This window comes from Stigmatopora argus, chromosome 4 (assembly GCF_051989625.1).
Source record: "Stigmatopora argus isolate UIUO_Sarg chromosome 4, RoL_Sarg_1.0, whole genome shotgun sequence".
Taxonomy (NCBI): domain Eukaryota; kingdom Metazoa; phylum Chordata; class Actinopteri; order Syngnathiformes; family Syngnathidae; genus Stigmatopora; species Stigmatopora argus.
In genome coordinates, this window is record NC_135390.1 from 18,704,479 (window position 1) to 18,718,691 (window position 14,213).

General features: G+C 39.6%; 1 protein-coding gene across 4 annotated transcripts in view; it reads left to right on the plus strand.

The window, feature by feature from the left end:
* The first annotated feature begins 2,162 nt into the window (after nucleotides 1-2,162).
* The window catches only part of slc9a1a (solute carrier family 9 member A1a), a 34,644-nt gene continuing 22,593 nt past the window's right edge, over nucleotides 2,163-14,213 (plus strand). For 2 of the 4 annotated variants that reach the window (XM_077599289.1, XM_077599292.1), the window contains exon 1: nucleotides 2,163-3,197. In XM_077599289.1, coding sequence (XP_077455415.1) covers nucleotides 2,894-3,197 — 304 coding nt within the window. In that variant the 5' untranslated portion in view covers nucleotides 2,163-2,893. The remainder of the gene's footprint in view (nucleotides 3,198-14,213) is intronic. The other 2 variants (XM_077599291.1, XM_077599293.1) reach the window with 2 other exon arrangements.

The following is a 14,213-nucleotide window of genomic DNA, read 5'->3' on the forward strand; positions in this document are numbered from 1 at the left end:
CGCCTTGTTTACGATTTAGTGAAGTTTAATTTGTTGGCATAGCCCGTTTCCTATTTTATGGTTCCTGTATGGCTTTCTAATCCAATTTTCTGGTGTGAAGATGCTTTAATATGTCATTATCTTTGATAGTAACGGATATGAAAAGCCACCCTTTAATGCTAATGAGACAGTACGAAGACCAAATAAGTCAGTGAAAACTATAATGCAATAAGACGTGACATAGACAAAGGACTACCAAGTCCAAAGTTGACTGGACGCCATCTTAAATGCAGTGGTGTGCCGTCAGGGCCTTCAAGGCCTTCTCTGCTGGCCTAAGAAATATCTGAATCATATTATATTTTGTCCATCAATACTTATTAAATAATTCCAAATTGTCTGTTAGCTTCCTTTCATTGCTTTTCCCCCTGGTTGCACTGCTTCCAGATGTGTGTTTTCATATTGAAGCATTTAACCAATCACATTTCAGCCATTATTTGTTGCCAGGGTCAGAAATCTGCCTCAAGGCCTTCACAATCAGTTCAGCGGGCCCTCCCGCTTTAAACAAGTGTCGATAAGACTGTTGCTTTAACCAATCAGATTTCGAGCTGGCAACACCACAATGCCTTCTCGCAGGCGTAGGGATACGTCATCGCTTTCACCGACTATGATTGGCTAGTGATAGAGTGGACTAGCCAGAGCTACCAAACTGTATCTGGAGCGGGCTGCATAAGCAAATATATTGTTGTGTTGATTTAAAGCCATTTTCAAGACAGACTTTTCAAGAAAGCTGGACATCATTAAGAAAGGTCGGACAACTCCAAAGCAAGCAAGCCTGTCACAACCGGAACGAACATTTTCAGCACTAAATCGAATAAAAACGTATGCCAGAAATACGACAGGACAGGCTCGACTTTCAGCATTAGCTTCGATGGCGATAGAAAAGAAGGAAGGAAGGTAGGAGGATGGATATTGTGTACAGTTAAAAAGGATTTTTGGTGAGTAAAATATGGCTATATTCCTAAATAATATTTTGATTGTATGAGGTTATTCTTGATTATTTTTTACATGTCGCAGCTGTAGCTGCAGTAGAGGTTTTATAGCCATAAAATAGTTTTTGCTGAAGGCGTCACTAGGAAATGCACGGACCGCCACTGCTTAAATGATAGCGTGGTGGAAACAACTGACAAAAAACCTGGTATATGGCCACAGGGGAAGTTGCAGAACTCGGGGGCCTCTCAAAGCCTAAACAAACTGTAAAATGTCCTTGAAAAAGAAAATGTTCTTTTCCGTGGCCCCAAGTGACTTTTTTGGAATCTTGTCTGGACAGCATGAATTAATTCTGTAAACATATGCAGCCCCATTGCAGTCTGGGCCTTCGTGCATACTGATGTTGGCATTTGACTGTGTTGAATTAAATTACTCGGTGACAACATTAAACAGGAAAAAAACATCTTTTGCAAACGTTGGTTTATCCTTCTGGAAATGGCTAATATTTAGGACAACCACTTGATTTAGGATCCTTTCTTACTGGATGGATCCTGTGCATGACTTTAACCTTCTAAGACCCAGACTCTTGCAAGGCATGTATTTTTATTTTCTCTTTGATATTTAGGCTAATTGGGACCGCAAACAAAGAATTATCTTTTTACATGATGTGTTTTCTGAGAAAAATGATGTCAATTTAACATTGTAGTCTTTGACAACCAAAAATGTGATGTCCACATGTGGAGATTAAAAACATTTGAAAGTGTGCCTGCTATGAGAATGTTGCTAACATTTGGCAAATGTGAATATTTTTGCTCCCACTAAAGAGTTATTAAATTAGTAACAGCACCAAATATTTAGTATTGAACACTCATTTTTCTGATGTGCATATATCTGACATATATGCTCCTAAATTGGTTTTTTACAAATATGATCATATCTCACTTAAACTGCTTTGCAAAATGTGGTGAAAGCAAATTCGTTTGAACAATCAAATGATCCCAAAACACATGAAAGTCATGAGATTGTGTCCCACCCATAAAACATAGGCCGAAGTGAACCTCCGTGCCGCTGGGTGTCGCTATTTCACGGCTACCGTCATCCCCTCCCCGGATTTCCTCCTTGAATCCGCCAAACGTTTGAAAGGCTTTGAAGGTTGAACGATGTATAATCACAACCACGCGAAAATCGAGAAAAGAGGCGATCCGGCTCACCAAGACGGGGTAAAAAAACGTCAGACACCGCCCCTACGAGGCGGTCTACATCACGGTTGAACCTTCCTTGAACTGACCCCAGTCAAGGTCCTCCTCTTCCTCCGCCTCCACGGGGGCGGGGGCCGGCCGAATTACCACTCCACGCACATGCGGACGTTGAATATCAAATCCATTCGAAAAAAGTTCCCGTTTACTCGGCGACGAGACAAAATGCGGCGCGGTTGTGTCCCGGCTGTGTCGCGGCTGCACGTCAAGGTCAGAGCAGAATCCGATCGACTTGGCCGGGAAGGGGACGGAGAGACGCGGACGGGGATGCTGCTGCGTGTCGCTCGTCTCCAGCATCAACAATGACACCTTTGCCCGGAGAGGACATCCGCGCTTGCTGCTAAGTCACGCGGACAAAACTAGTTAGAACAATCCGGAAACGGGGGTGTTTTCTCCGAGTTCTCGCATTGCCGTCCATTTTTTTTGTATAATGAGGCGCCTTCATTTTTTGTGACATTTCCTGCTTCCTCCTCCTACGGCCCTTGACTGCTCACCTGCCTAGCCAAGACACTCCGCATCGGCTTGCTAGGCGAACCAAAACACCTCCCCCGATCCCCGAGTCTTCCCCCATGGTTCCTCGGTTGGTTCATGTGGCAAACTTCCAGCGAACAAACGTTGCAACTTCTTGAACTTTAACCACGCCTCGACACCTCCGCGATCTCTCCCCCAAAATGTCCCCGCGTATAGGCTCGCGTTGCCCGGGCGGTTCCGGTAGCAGTTTCTCCCAACGCCGGATCCTCTTGCCGGTGCTCCTGGTTCTCCTGGCGGTCTCCGTCCTGCCTCTGGGAGCCTCCAGCTCCCCCCAAGTGAGCCATGGAGATGAGTCGGTCATCCAGACCGTGGAGGAGGATCATCATCATCATCATCGCAACTTCACCAAAAAGCCTTTCCCGGTGCTGAGTTTCGAGTATAAACACATCCAGACCCCCTTCGAGATCTCATTATGGGTCCTACTGGCCTCTCTGATGAAATTAGGTGAGTCATCTTCACGTGTTTGAGGTCAGAATTGACAAACGAGCTTGTGTAAAAAGGTGGGTAAACTTGCAATGATAAGATTGTAGCAAAAATGTTGCCTTGACACACAATATGAAACATTTTTGGACACCGCTGCTCTAGGAGAAACCATAGCATTGTCCTGACAAGTAACTTTTTTAGATACCTGCAACGCTTGCCTACCTGCTCCACACGCACATACACAAACACACCCCCTTGCACCCCCTTTCAACCCCTTGCACACACATACTTTGCTTTACTCACCTACCTGATAAAAAATGTGATTGCTCACTCATGTTTGATCAGAACAAAGGGTGATTGGTTTGCATGTCCCCTTCAGGGTTTTTAATCCAGTTCTTTTAATCCATTTATATATTTAAAAAAAAAATATCTAAAATGGTCCGGCCCACATGAGATCTGGTCACCATGAATGTGGCCCTCGAACCAATTTTGAGTTTGACATGCTAGAGTCTAGCATGTCAAACTCAAAATTGGTTCACGGCCGCATTAATGTCAACTCGATTTCATGTGGGCTGGACCATTTTAGATATAATAATTAGATTTCTTTAATTGAATTAAAAGAACTGGATAAAAAGCCCTAGATATTCAGTTGTTTATAGATTTAAAACAATGTTTATCTTTTTTTATAGTATGGGAAAACCTCTTAATCTTTTTTCATTTCAAAAGGAAACAATATTTTTCTTAATTATGTTCAATATTAAAGTGGAAAACTGAATATATATATATATATATATATATATATATATATATATATTACAAAATGCTTTTTGAACTAAAAACTGGAAATTGGATTAAAAAATTGCAATTATTGATTTAAAAAGGGGAAAATCAGGAAATATAATATACATGTATAATGTTCTTTTGTATTTGATTGTAAGAGAGAAAATTGGCACTCATGATTTACTTTCTCGGGCCGCACAAAATGATGCTGCGGGCCAGATTTGGCCCCCGGGCCGCCACTTTGACACCTTGCAACTAGTTCAACCATGCCAATAGTTAGCTGGCAAAGGCTTCATAACTTGAATACACAAAATTCACTTAGTTTGCATGTCCTGTTGAATTATGAGAGTTGAAATATAGTGAGCAAGTGGCCATAGTAGAAATGTTTGGGTCCTGATCTCGGATTATTTAGTGCAGGGTCGGACTCGGGTTGGTTTGCGGGCCGCTTTAACGTCAACTTGATTTCACGTGGGCCGGACCATTTTAGATATAATGTTTATATATTTTTTAATTATAAATGGATTAAAAGATCTGGAATAAAAGCCCTGAATATTCAGTTTTTTATAGATCTAAAACAATGTTTATTTTATCTTTTTTAGATATTTTTAGATTTTACAACATGATTTTTGAACTAAAAACACAGAAAAAAATGATTAAAAAATTACAATTATTGATTCAAAAGGGGGAAAATCAGGAAATTTTATATACATCTATACTCTTCATTTTAATTTGATCCTAAAACAGAAAGTTGGCACTCATGATTTACTTTCCCAGGCCACACAAAATGATGCGGCGGGCCAGATTTGGCCCCCCGGGCCGCCACTTTGACACATGTAATTTAGTGTTTCCTGCTCTGTATTCTCTTGGTCAAAACATGCATGTTAGGTTGATTTAATATAGTGTCTTTCAGATGACAGCAAGTGCTTTAGAAAATATATAGATGGTATTTCGGGGTCTATTGTCCTCCAGTTGGGAGCCACGTGGTATCGTAAACAAACCTGGGAAAGAGAAGAATTGCTTATCTGGAAGTGGCGCAATATTGATAATTCACACAGATAAGAAATCTGGCTGCATACAATGTTTAACATGGCTGTTGAAAGACTGTTTGCTGATTGATGCTGATTTAGGAATTGATCAAGGGATTGACAAAATCCTATATTTTTAAATTCCATTTGCTCAGTTTAGCTGTACACGAGAAAAAAAATAGATGATTTCTTGTGATAAGGCGCGAACTCCTGTTTGTTTTTACGGCGCGTCACTGTGATGACTAAGTAGCCCTCATGCGGTTTGGGATGATAGAAACAGCAGTTGTTCTTGTTATCTCAGCAATAATGATAATAATACTTTCATTCATTGGATTTTCCTACAAATTAAGATGCCTTTATGTAATGAAGAACACTACGACTGTTTGTTTAATCAAACCTTATTTAGGCAGTTCTGGAACTGAATGGATCTTTAAAAAAAATAAACAAAAGTTTAAATGCTTTTAAAAATCAAAAAGAAATATATAGGTGCCATAATATTACATTTTCCCATACCACGCACACAGTTTTTTTCCCACAGTTGCTGTCAACTGTCAGATGCTGTGAGGTACGACACGCCTTAGCCAAGGGTGTCCAACTCGGGGTGGTTCGCGGGCCACATTAACGTCAACTCTTTCATGTGGGCCAGACCATTTTAGATATAATATTTAGATTTTTTTTAATAAATGGATTAAAAGAACTGTATTAAAAGCCCTGAATATTCAGTTTTCTATAGATCTAAAACAATGTTTATTTTAGCTTTTTTTTTAAAATATAGTTTTAGATTTTACAAAATGATTTTTGAACTAAAATGGATTAAAAGAACTGGATTAAAAGCCCTGAACATTCAGTTTTTTATAGATCTAAAACAATGTTCATTTTAGCTTTTTTAAAAATATATTTTTAGATTTTACAAAATGATTTTTGAACTAAAATGGATTAAAAGAACTGGATTAAAAGCCCTGAACATTCAGTTTTTTTATAGATCTAAAACAATGTTTATTTTAGCTTTTTTTAAAATATATTTTTAGATTTTACAAAATGATTTTTGAACTAAAAACAGAAAAAATGGATTAAAGAATTACAATTATTGAATTAAAAGGGGGAAAATCAGGAAATTTAATATACATCTATACTGTTCATTTTAATTTGATCCTAAAACAGAAAGTTGGCACTCATGATTTACTTTACCGGGCCACACAAAATGATGCGGCGGGCCTGATTTGGCCCCCGGGCCGCCACTTTGACAAGTCATTCTTGGGTGATGTTAACTGAAGAATGGTGGATTTAGTGGCCAAATTTAGACGCACTGTAGACTGACTGCAGACGGAACGGTGAAGGTAAGCCTTCAATTTATCGAGCACGTCTGGAAAATCAATTTTGGCTAATTGAATGTGGCTGCTTGACTGCTCTGCTTAGACACCGTATCGGCGCCTGATGGATCCCCCACAAGTGTTGAATGTGGCATCCGCAGTCCATTTATCTCCTTGGCAACCCCTGTATGTGTCCGTGCTATGTAATGTACAATTCCTCAGTCCCTTAAATTAACCTTAACTTGCTACAGTCCCCATAATTTACAAGAATAACGAAATGTCCAAAAAAAACATGTTTTAATTATAGATACCGAAATTGTCTAGTGCAAGGGTGTCAAACCCTTAGATTTTACAAAATGATTTTTGAACTAAAAACACAGAAAAATGGATTAAAAATTACAATTATTGATTTAAAAGGGGGAAAATTAGGAAATTTAATATACATCTATACTCTTCATTTTAATTTGATCCTAAAACAGAAAGTCGGCACTCATGGTTTACTTTCCCGGGCCACACAAAATGATGTGGCGGGCCAGATTTGGCCCCCGGGCCGCCACTTTGACACAAGTGGTCCAGTGTGTAGTTCACTTTTGCTCTACTCTCCATTGTCGGCATACTTCTTTATCGTTGTGTGGATGCAAATAAACACACATGCAATGAGTAACCTGTTATCATCCAGCCATATAATAATTCAAAGGAAATTACATTATTGTGACATCAAAGATCCACCAGATTACAGATAACAGATTAGCAGGTTAATAACACCCACCCACTGCTGTGGCTTCATATTCTTCTTTTCTTGTTTCATCATTTCTTCCCCTTCATTAGGTATTTTGCTCAAAATCGTTTATTTAAACTCCTTCCTTTGGCTGAAAGTAATCATGTGTAGTCTGGGCTGTTTTGTGCTATAATCCATGCGTGAAATTGCATGTCAAAGGTGGAAATGCTATTAAAGGAAACATTTCTAAAGAAAGAAATAATAATATAACTATCAGTATATTGCAGTGCTCATACAAAATCACCATATTGGAAAATTGACTCTGCATTTTGTACGGTCAGAGTTGTCAACATATTTAAAAAAATGCAAAATTAGTTTGAACTATTGATAAGGATAAAAACAATTGGTTTTATGTCTGTGATTTTTTTTTTCTTTAATCTTTTTGCGGTTTCCAAAAGAAGTACAATATCTTTGCAGCTGCATGTTTGGGCAGCTCCAAAAAATAGTATCAAACTAGAAGTGATAAATGGGCCCTTTCATACCTCTGCTAGCAGTTTAATAGCTTGTCATCATACTACACATCCAGTGATTGAAATTGAAATGATTCATAAATCACACATCTGTCTCATTTAGCTTGCTTAAGTTTCCTAGCAATAATCCATATACTCTAGGAAAGGTTTGTCTGGAAATGGCAAAAGTAGCTACAAAATGGCCCTCCCAATTCAAGTACCAGTTTTTTGTTTTTTTGCAGGGCTTTGGTTGGTCGTCTTTTGATGTGTTGCTAAGTGGAACTGTCTTTTGTGTTGGAATTTTAGAAGATTAATGCAGCGTTTGCAAAATCCCTGAAAGTGGGGATTAGTTTTGTAATGGAATATTTATATGCAAACTAAGCAATTACACAGGGTCATCCGATACCCACTTGTAGTTCAAAGATTAATAATATTTGGCATGGGAGCACATAGAGATGGCAGCTTGCATTAAATTCAATAATTATGGTTGAGTATAAAGTTAAATGACTGCAGCAAACTCATCAGCAATATACTGTATTTTGTATCATCTGTTGTTTTTAATTTATACAGGAAAATGTCAAGGTTAACTATTTAAAACTTCACCGTTAGTTTGGCATTTTAGATATGCGATAAAGGACCTTTTATCTCTAAGTTTGTCATGCCGCGTATTGCCAAAATGGCTACTATGTCAAAGGCAGTTTAAGTGGATGAGTTCAAAGATATAAACATTATAGATTTGTTTGATTTTGAGGGTGCATTTCGAGTTCCTGAGCAATGTACAGTATATGATATGTTATCAGATTTTCAAAGAATGTTATCTGGAAGGGAGATTCAATTGTTCTCTTTATATTTAGGTTTTTATCACAGTGCTGTTATCGAAGTGTGTCGCTGCAGTAGTGGTATCTGAGATCAACCATTGACGTAAAAACTGTCTGGTATTTTTATTATTGAACTTAAGGCTGAGATACATATTTTGCACCTTGACTGAAATGGACCACCTCAACTGATGTCTCGTTTCCTAAAAACATGTTTGATACTGTCATTTTCAGAGCTAATAGTATTTGACACATTGTCTACCGTGTTCATAGCTAAAACTGATCGAGATAGTTCCAGATCAACACTTTGGTAAGGTCATGTTTAGAGCTAATTACTCTATATTTCGGGCAACTTTTAAACGTTTAGGCTTTGTTCAGACTTGAGCAAAAATCTGATTTTTTTTTTTAACCCATCTGGATTGAAACTTAATGTCCGGCCGTATTGTCATCTGAATGGCCACAAGGCACAGAAATCTGATTTTCGTAAGACTGGTTGAAACCACAAATGGGAGATAGCTTCATATTCAATATGGACAAGATGTGTCTCAGTCTGAATAACTCAGATGGGTTTTGACTGGTGGATGACGGCTTTGTTTCCACAGAAACCTGTCAGCTTGGTCAATAATGTGGCCCAGTCTTAACAGGCCAACATCTAATTTGGACACTTGATGAAAATAGCGTGAACAGTCTGCCCTAAAAATCGGATTTGAGGAGGAATTTCATTGGAATCAGGCATGCCTGCAGTCTGAGCCTAGCCTTAGTCGGTCTTGTATAAGGTTAGTCTTTAACATTTAAGACTGACTTCTTTCTAGCCGATCGTACTCACAAGTACTTTGAAACATGGCCCTTTTATGTTCAAAGTCACTCCCCCTCGATCCTCATGTCCAGGAATTGTATTCATTGTTTGCAGCACAGGGAGTCGGAATGTCCGTTGATGTTACAATTCGGCTGCCGGTTTTGTACAATTAGTCACCTGGCAACGGGGACATGGTTCCTGACCTTCTAGCCATTGCTGTGCTGAATGGATGAGCTGTTATATTTTGGTTCGCTGTAAAACCCTCTCTTCTTGAAGGCAAGGCTTGGGCATTGACACATTAGCGACCATTAAGAAGCAGCCACGGATGACAAGTGATGTTCAGGAATGTGGCCACCGAGGTTTTTCACTTACAAGAAGTCTTTTTTTCAATAGAATCATGAGACTGTTCGCTGACGTGTGTTGTTCAACCGTGCACTAGACCCCCCTTTACATTTGTGTTCTTCTGTGGTTTAGTACTTTTACTGAGCTTTAGGTTACATTTGGTGAAGTTAATTTTAAGCCCGATTGTCCATTTGATCATCAATTTTGTAAACTGCTAGCCTTAAGATCTAGTTTTTGGATTGCAAGAGCTTTCACACGGAACTGATTTTCATATTGGTTGTACATGCACACCAATGACGTGTTCATTGAGGAAAATTGTCCCATTTGTTAAATGACTTCCAAATGTGCATGCCTTTTTATCGTTGGAGTTGGCTTTCAATCCCACTCCATTGAGGACTATATTTTGCATCATGACTCAGGGCTTTGATGTTTGCCTTGCCAAAGTCACATGGCACTATTTCATTTGAGTAATGTCACTCTGAGGGAAAACCTTCCCTTCAGGGACCTCCAACCGCCACCTTTATTTTCATGCCGCAAGGCTTTCAAAGTCAGTAACAACCGAAGATGCAGACGTCCTGTCTCGAAGGGCCCCTGCTGCTAAAGTACCTGCCTGATGGCAATCATTTTGCCAAAGAGGATTAGTGATTAGGTTGGATAAAAAGATTATCAAACGCTGATTAAGAAATGATTGAAAATGGAGAGGGGATACACAAAATAAAGTGACATTGCTTTGTGTATTTCTGTACTGGCAGTGACATAGCTTGTGTGCACAATTGAAGGTGACTACCATGTAATCACTACATTCTTTAGTTTTTTTTCCCTTCCTCTTAGCTCGCAGATGTAAAGCACAACTTCCCTCTAGGCCAAACTCATTCTCTAGATAGCACCTAGGTTGTTGTTTTTAATTATTATTTTTTTGCACAGAACAGGTTAAACAAGCAAAGTGTAAATACTAAAAAGCTGGGACTATCGAACAATGCTTCCAGGGAACACTTCTCATATAATTACACAGCAGGTATCTTGCTTTAAATAACTGCCTCAAACTCATTTGAATGGCCTGGACATCGACATCAACACAGCTTTACGGAGGGTGGCAGGCAGCGCCGGGCTAGTTACGCTAGCTCAGGGTTGGGCAAACTTTTCGGCCCGGGGGCCACATTGACTTTAAAAATTTGACAGGCGGGCCGGGTCAGCACAAGATACGACACATATAAAAAACTGCATCCGTTAACAGTACATATGAAACATAAACAGAAAAAAAGGACTAAAGTATGAACATACTCATCACTCATCTTGGATTTATGGGGTGCTTTCTTGGTTTTCATCAGATTAAAGGTCTGTTCACACACATGTAGAGCCAAATAACACCAGAATCCTCTGTGCCATCTTCTGGATGTTTGGAAATTTGGCTGCACTTAATGAAGCCTAAAACTCCAAGACTTTCAGGGAGTTGAACTTGTCACATTGGAGATCAATCTGTTCCAACTGCAACTCCTGTGGAACCCTTTCCGGGTCTTGTGAGAAAGGACATGACACCAGCTGTCAATTTTTCCAAAATCACAAAACAGACGGCAGAATTGCTCATGCAGGTCATCCAATGATTTCCTGTATTTTGACCGCATAAAAAAAAAAAAAATAATAATTTGGACAACGTCGGTGGGCCGGATTAAAAGGCCTAACGGGCCGTATATGGCCCGCGGCCATAGTTTGCCCATGTCTGGTAGCGCATACTAGCTAGCTACTATTTGCGAATGGATTGTGGCCGCCTGGACGAACGTATAAAACTCAGCGTTTTCGATGACTCATTTGGACAATTGCTCAATTCGGACACTAAAAATGAGGACTTTGATGGATTTGTGGGTGATGATGACGTGAGTACATTGTAAAATGGCTAAATAAAGTACAACCGAACTCAGTTTTGCTTCCATTGCGTGTCCGTATGTTTAAGCTGGTGTATGTTTTGCCATGCCTGGCTGCGTCTTTAAAAATGGTGCGTCCTGTGTGTGTGTCAAATACAGAAATAGCACCCGTTACTGACACTGCGCCTTTAAATGTAATGCACCATATAGTCGTGAAAATACGGTACCCAAATTCATTTCACAAAGAAAAAACTTTATTTACAAACATTGTAGTGCTGTTTATTCTGAAACTAAATTCTCCCTCGTATATTCGTCCCTGAAGACTAATGTGGTGAATAAGTGGTTTATGTTACTTTTAAATGCTTGTTTAGAAGAGTAGAGAGTCATCTTTTGTAGAGACACTGCGGTTTGAAAATGGTTCTACTGGTCACCGTGACGACCGGCTACCTTTAGGGCAATGTGGCAATTCCCAATAGATATTGACATTTTAGTTATCTGTAGCTAAATGTCATTAAGCCCCTAGTGTACATTAATGGAGAAGTATTTTAAGAATAGAGAGTCTTGCTCTTGCGTATGATCACTTTAGGGATTAATTGTGTCATTTCTATCCCACGCATCATATTTCATAGGAAAACACATATGGCTTGTCTATTCAAAGGCTGTCTTTCAGCGCCGCTCAGCTGAGTTGGCGGCCGGCGTTGGCTGTGTAGGTTCTATGAAAAGACAATCCTCGACTGCTAACATGTCCGTGTCGGAAATTCCAGTTGTTCCTTCGCGCTACAGACATTGAATTGTTGGTCTCGGGTACTCCAACAGTAATAGCGTTGTCTGAGATGTGAACGAAACGTCTCAGTCTTCTTGTATTACCATGAAACCATGCGTCATGTCTTGGTCGGTCAGCCCCACTTTACTCTAAGTGCGCTAGTAATGCTGGAAGTGAAGGCCTGAATACTTTCAATATGGACCACCGCGGCATTGAAGACATTCTTGACATATTTGCGTCACATAAATGCAGACAAAGGGTTTTCATAAGTCAGTTTTGAGTAGCTGAAGCACATATTTGTCATGTTTCTTCAAAAAAACAATCGCTAACTGCTGGCCTTTCATATTGTAGCTCATATTTATTGTCAATATTTATGAGCCATTGGCATGCTTATTGAGCCCTCATGGGAGCATGTAGCCTTACATGGATCATATTTCTGTATGTGTGTGTTTGCCGGGCTGGGATGAGTTGGCATTCATATCAGCTGGTGCTGTACTGCGCCTATGGACAGTAAAAATAGCCGAGGAAAGACTTTTCACTGTGGGATTGACGTCGGTGTTTCTTTGAAGTCTTCCTTCCTCTCTTACATTGGCTCCTGTTGCCTAATTCTGTGATTTGATAACGGAACTTTGAGAACAGATGCCAACAAAGGAAAAAAAGTTGCACCATCAAATTCTGTCAGCCTTTTTCTCAGTACGGTCATACCTTGACATACGGGCTTAATGCGTTCCGGGACCGAGCTCGTCAAATCAACATTTCCCATAGAAAGGAACTAAATCCAAATTAATTCCTTCCCACTCTGTGAAAAAAACACACCAAAAACCAGGATGTTACAATGGAAACACATTTTGATTGGTTGTAATTCACCATCTACTAACAGAGTAACAACTAACTAGTGGTTATGATGTTTTATACTAAAATTAGACATTATTCAGTACAACGTGGAGTTCGCAGATCAGAGAGAGAGACTTGATGGATGCGCTCGTAACATAACATAAACTTTAAATGCAACTTAAATGAACTTAGATTCCTATACACACACTTAAAAAGTTTTAATCTTACGTTACACTAAATTTAAATTTAGTTTTGGTCCCCTTGTGGGGCTTTATCCATGGCAACGCACTCGTAACCGAACAAACAAATTTAAATTAACTTGGATTAATATATACAGACACACCCAAACATACTTTTGATGTAACTTTATACAAAACTGAATTCTAATTTTGTTTTACATTTTTATACCTTCTGGCCGGGTTAGCTGTTTGCCACGCCTCCACCCTCACGTTCGCTATCGATGGGCTGTTTGCTGTTGTATTTCCTTCAAAATATTCTGAAAATGATGCACACAAATGTTCTCACAATAGGATAACGCATGACCACTTGCCAACGAAAAGTAGTATTGAATGAGCCATCACGGGAGCTAACAGGCTAAGGAAGGAATAACACTGAAAAAATGCAACCGCTCAGCCTACCCACGTATTGATAGTGGGTAATGAAGTATTATTCTGAGAAAGGGTGCCATTGGCTATCGGTGTTGTGTGCACGAGTATACTTCATTACCCAGAAAGCCCTCTTTTTGCCCGTGCATGCGCGTTGTGCGTTTTCTGGTCCATGTGTAGGAGAAACTCGTGTGAAGAAATCGTTCAGTGCTCGTAGATATCTGCTATACGCGAAAGAGATGCGGCAAAAAAAGACAGTGCGCTACAATGATAAACAGCCTCTCATGTCATGGCCACCTGGCTTTCTCGCATCTCGAAATTTTTCTCGAATCTGGAGCGAATTATTTGCTCAAAATTTTCCTCGTATCTCGTAGGTAGAGCTGCTTGTATGTAGAGGTACCACTGTAATGTATTTGATATAGTATCCGATTAGTGCACTTATCTGAAAATTAATTGGTGATGAAAAAATAATCAAAACTGTGTTGTTCAAAATGTACCAGTGTGCATTTTTTTGCACCAATGATCAAATCACTTTATTAAAAACGTAGTTAATACACGGCAGGGTAAAGAAAGAAAGCTACAGCTGCGAAGTGGAGAGACAAGATCGGCAGGAATTGACATGTGATGTAGCCACAAGCAACGCGACCAAGTAAAACGAGCTGTAGCTCGCTAGAGATGATT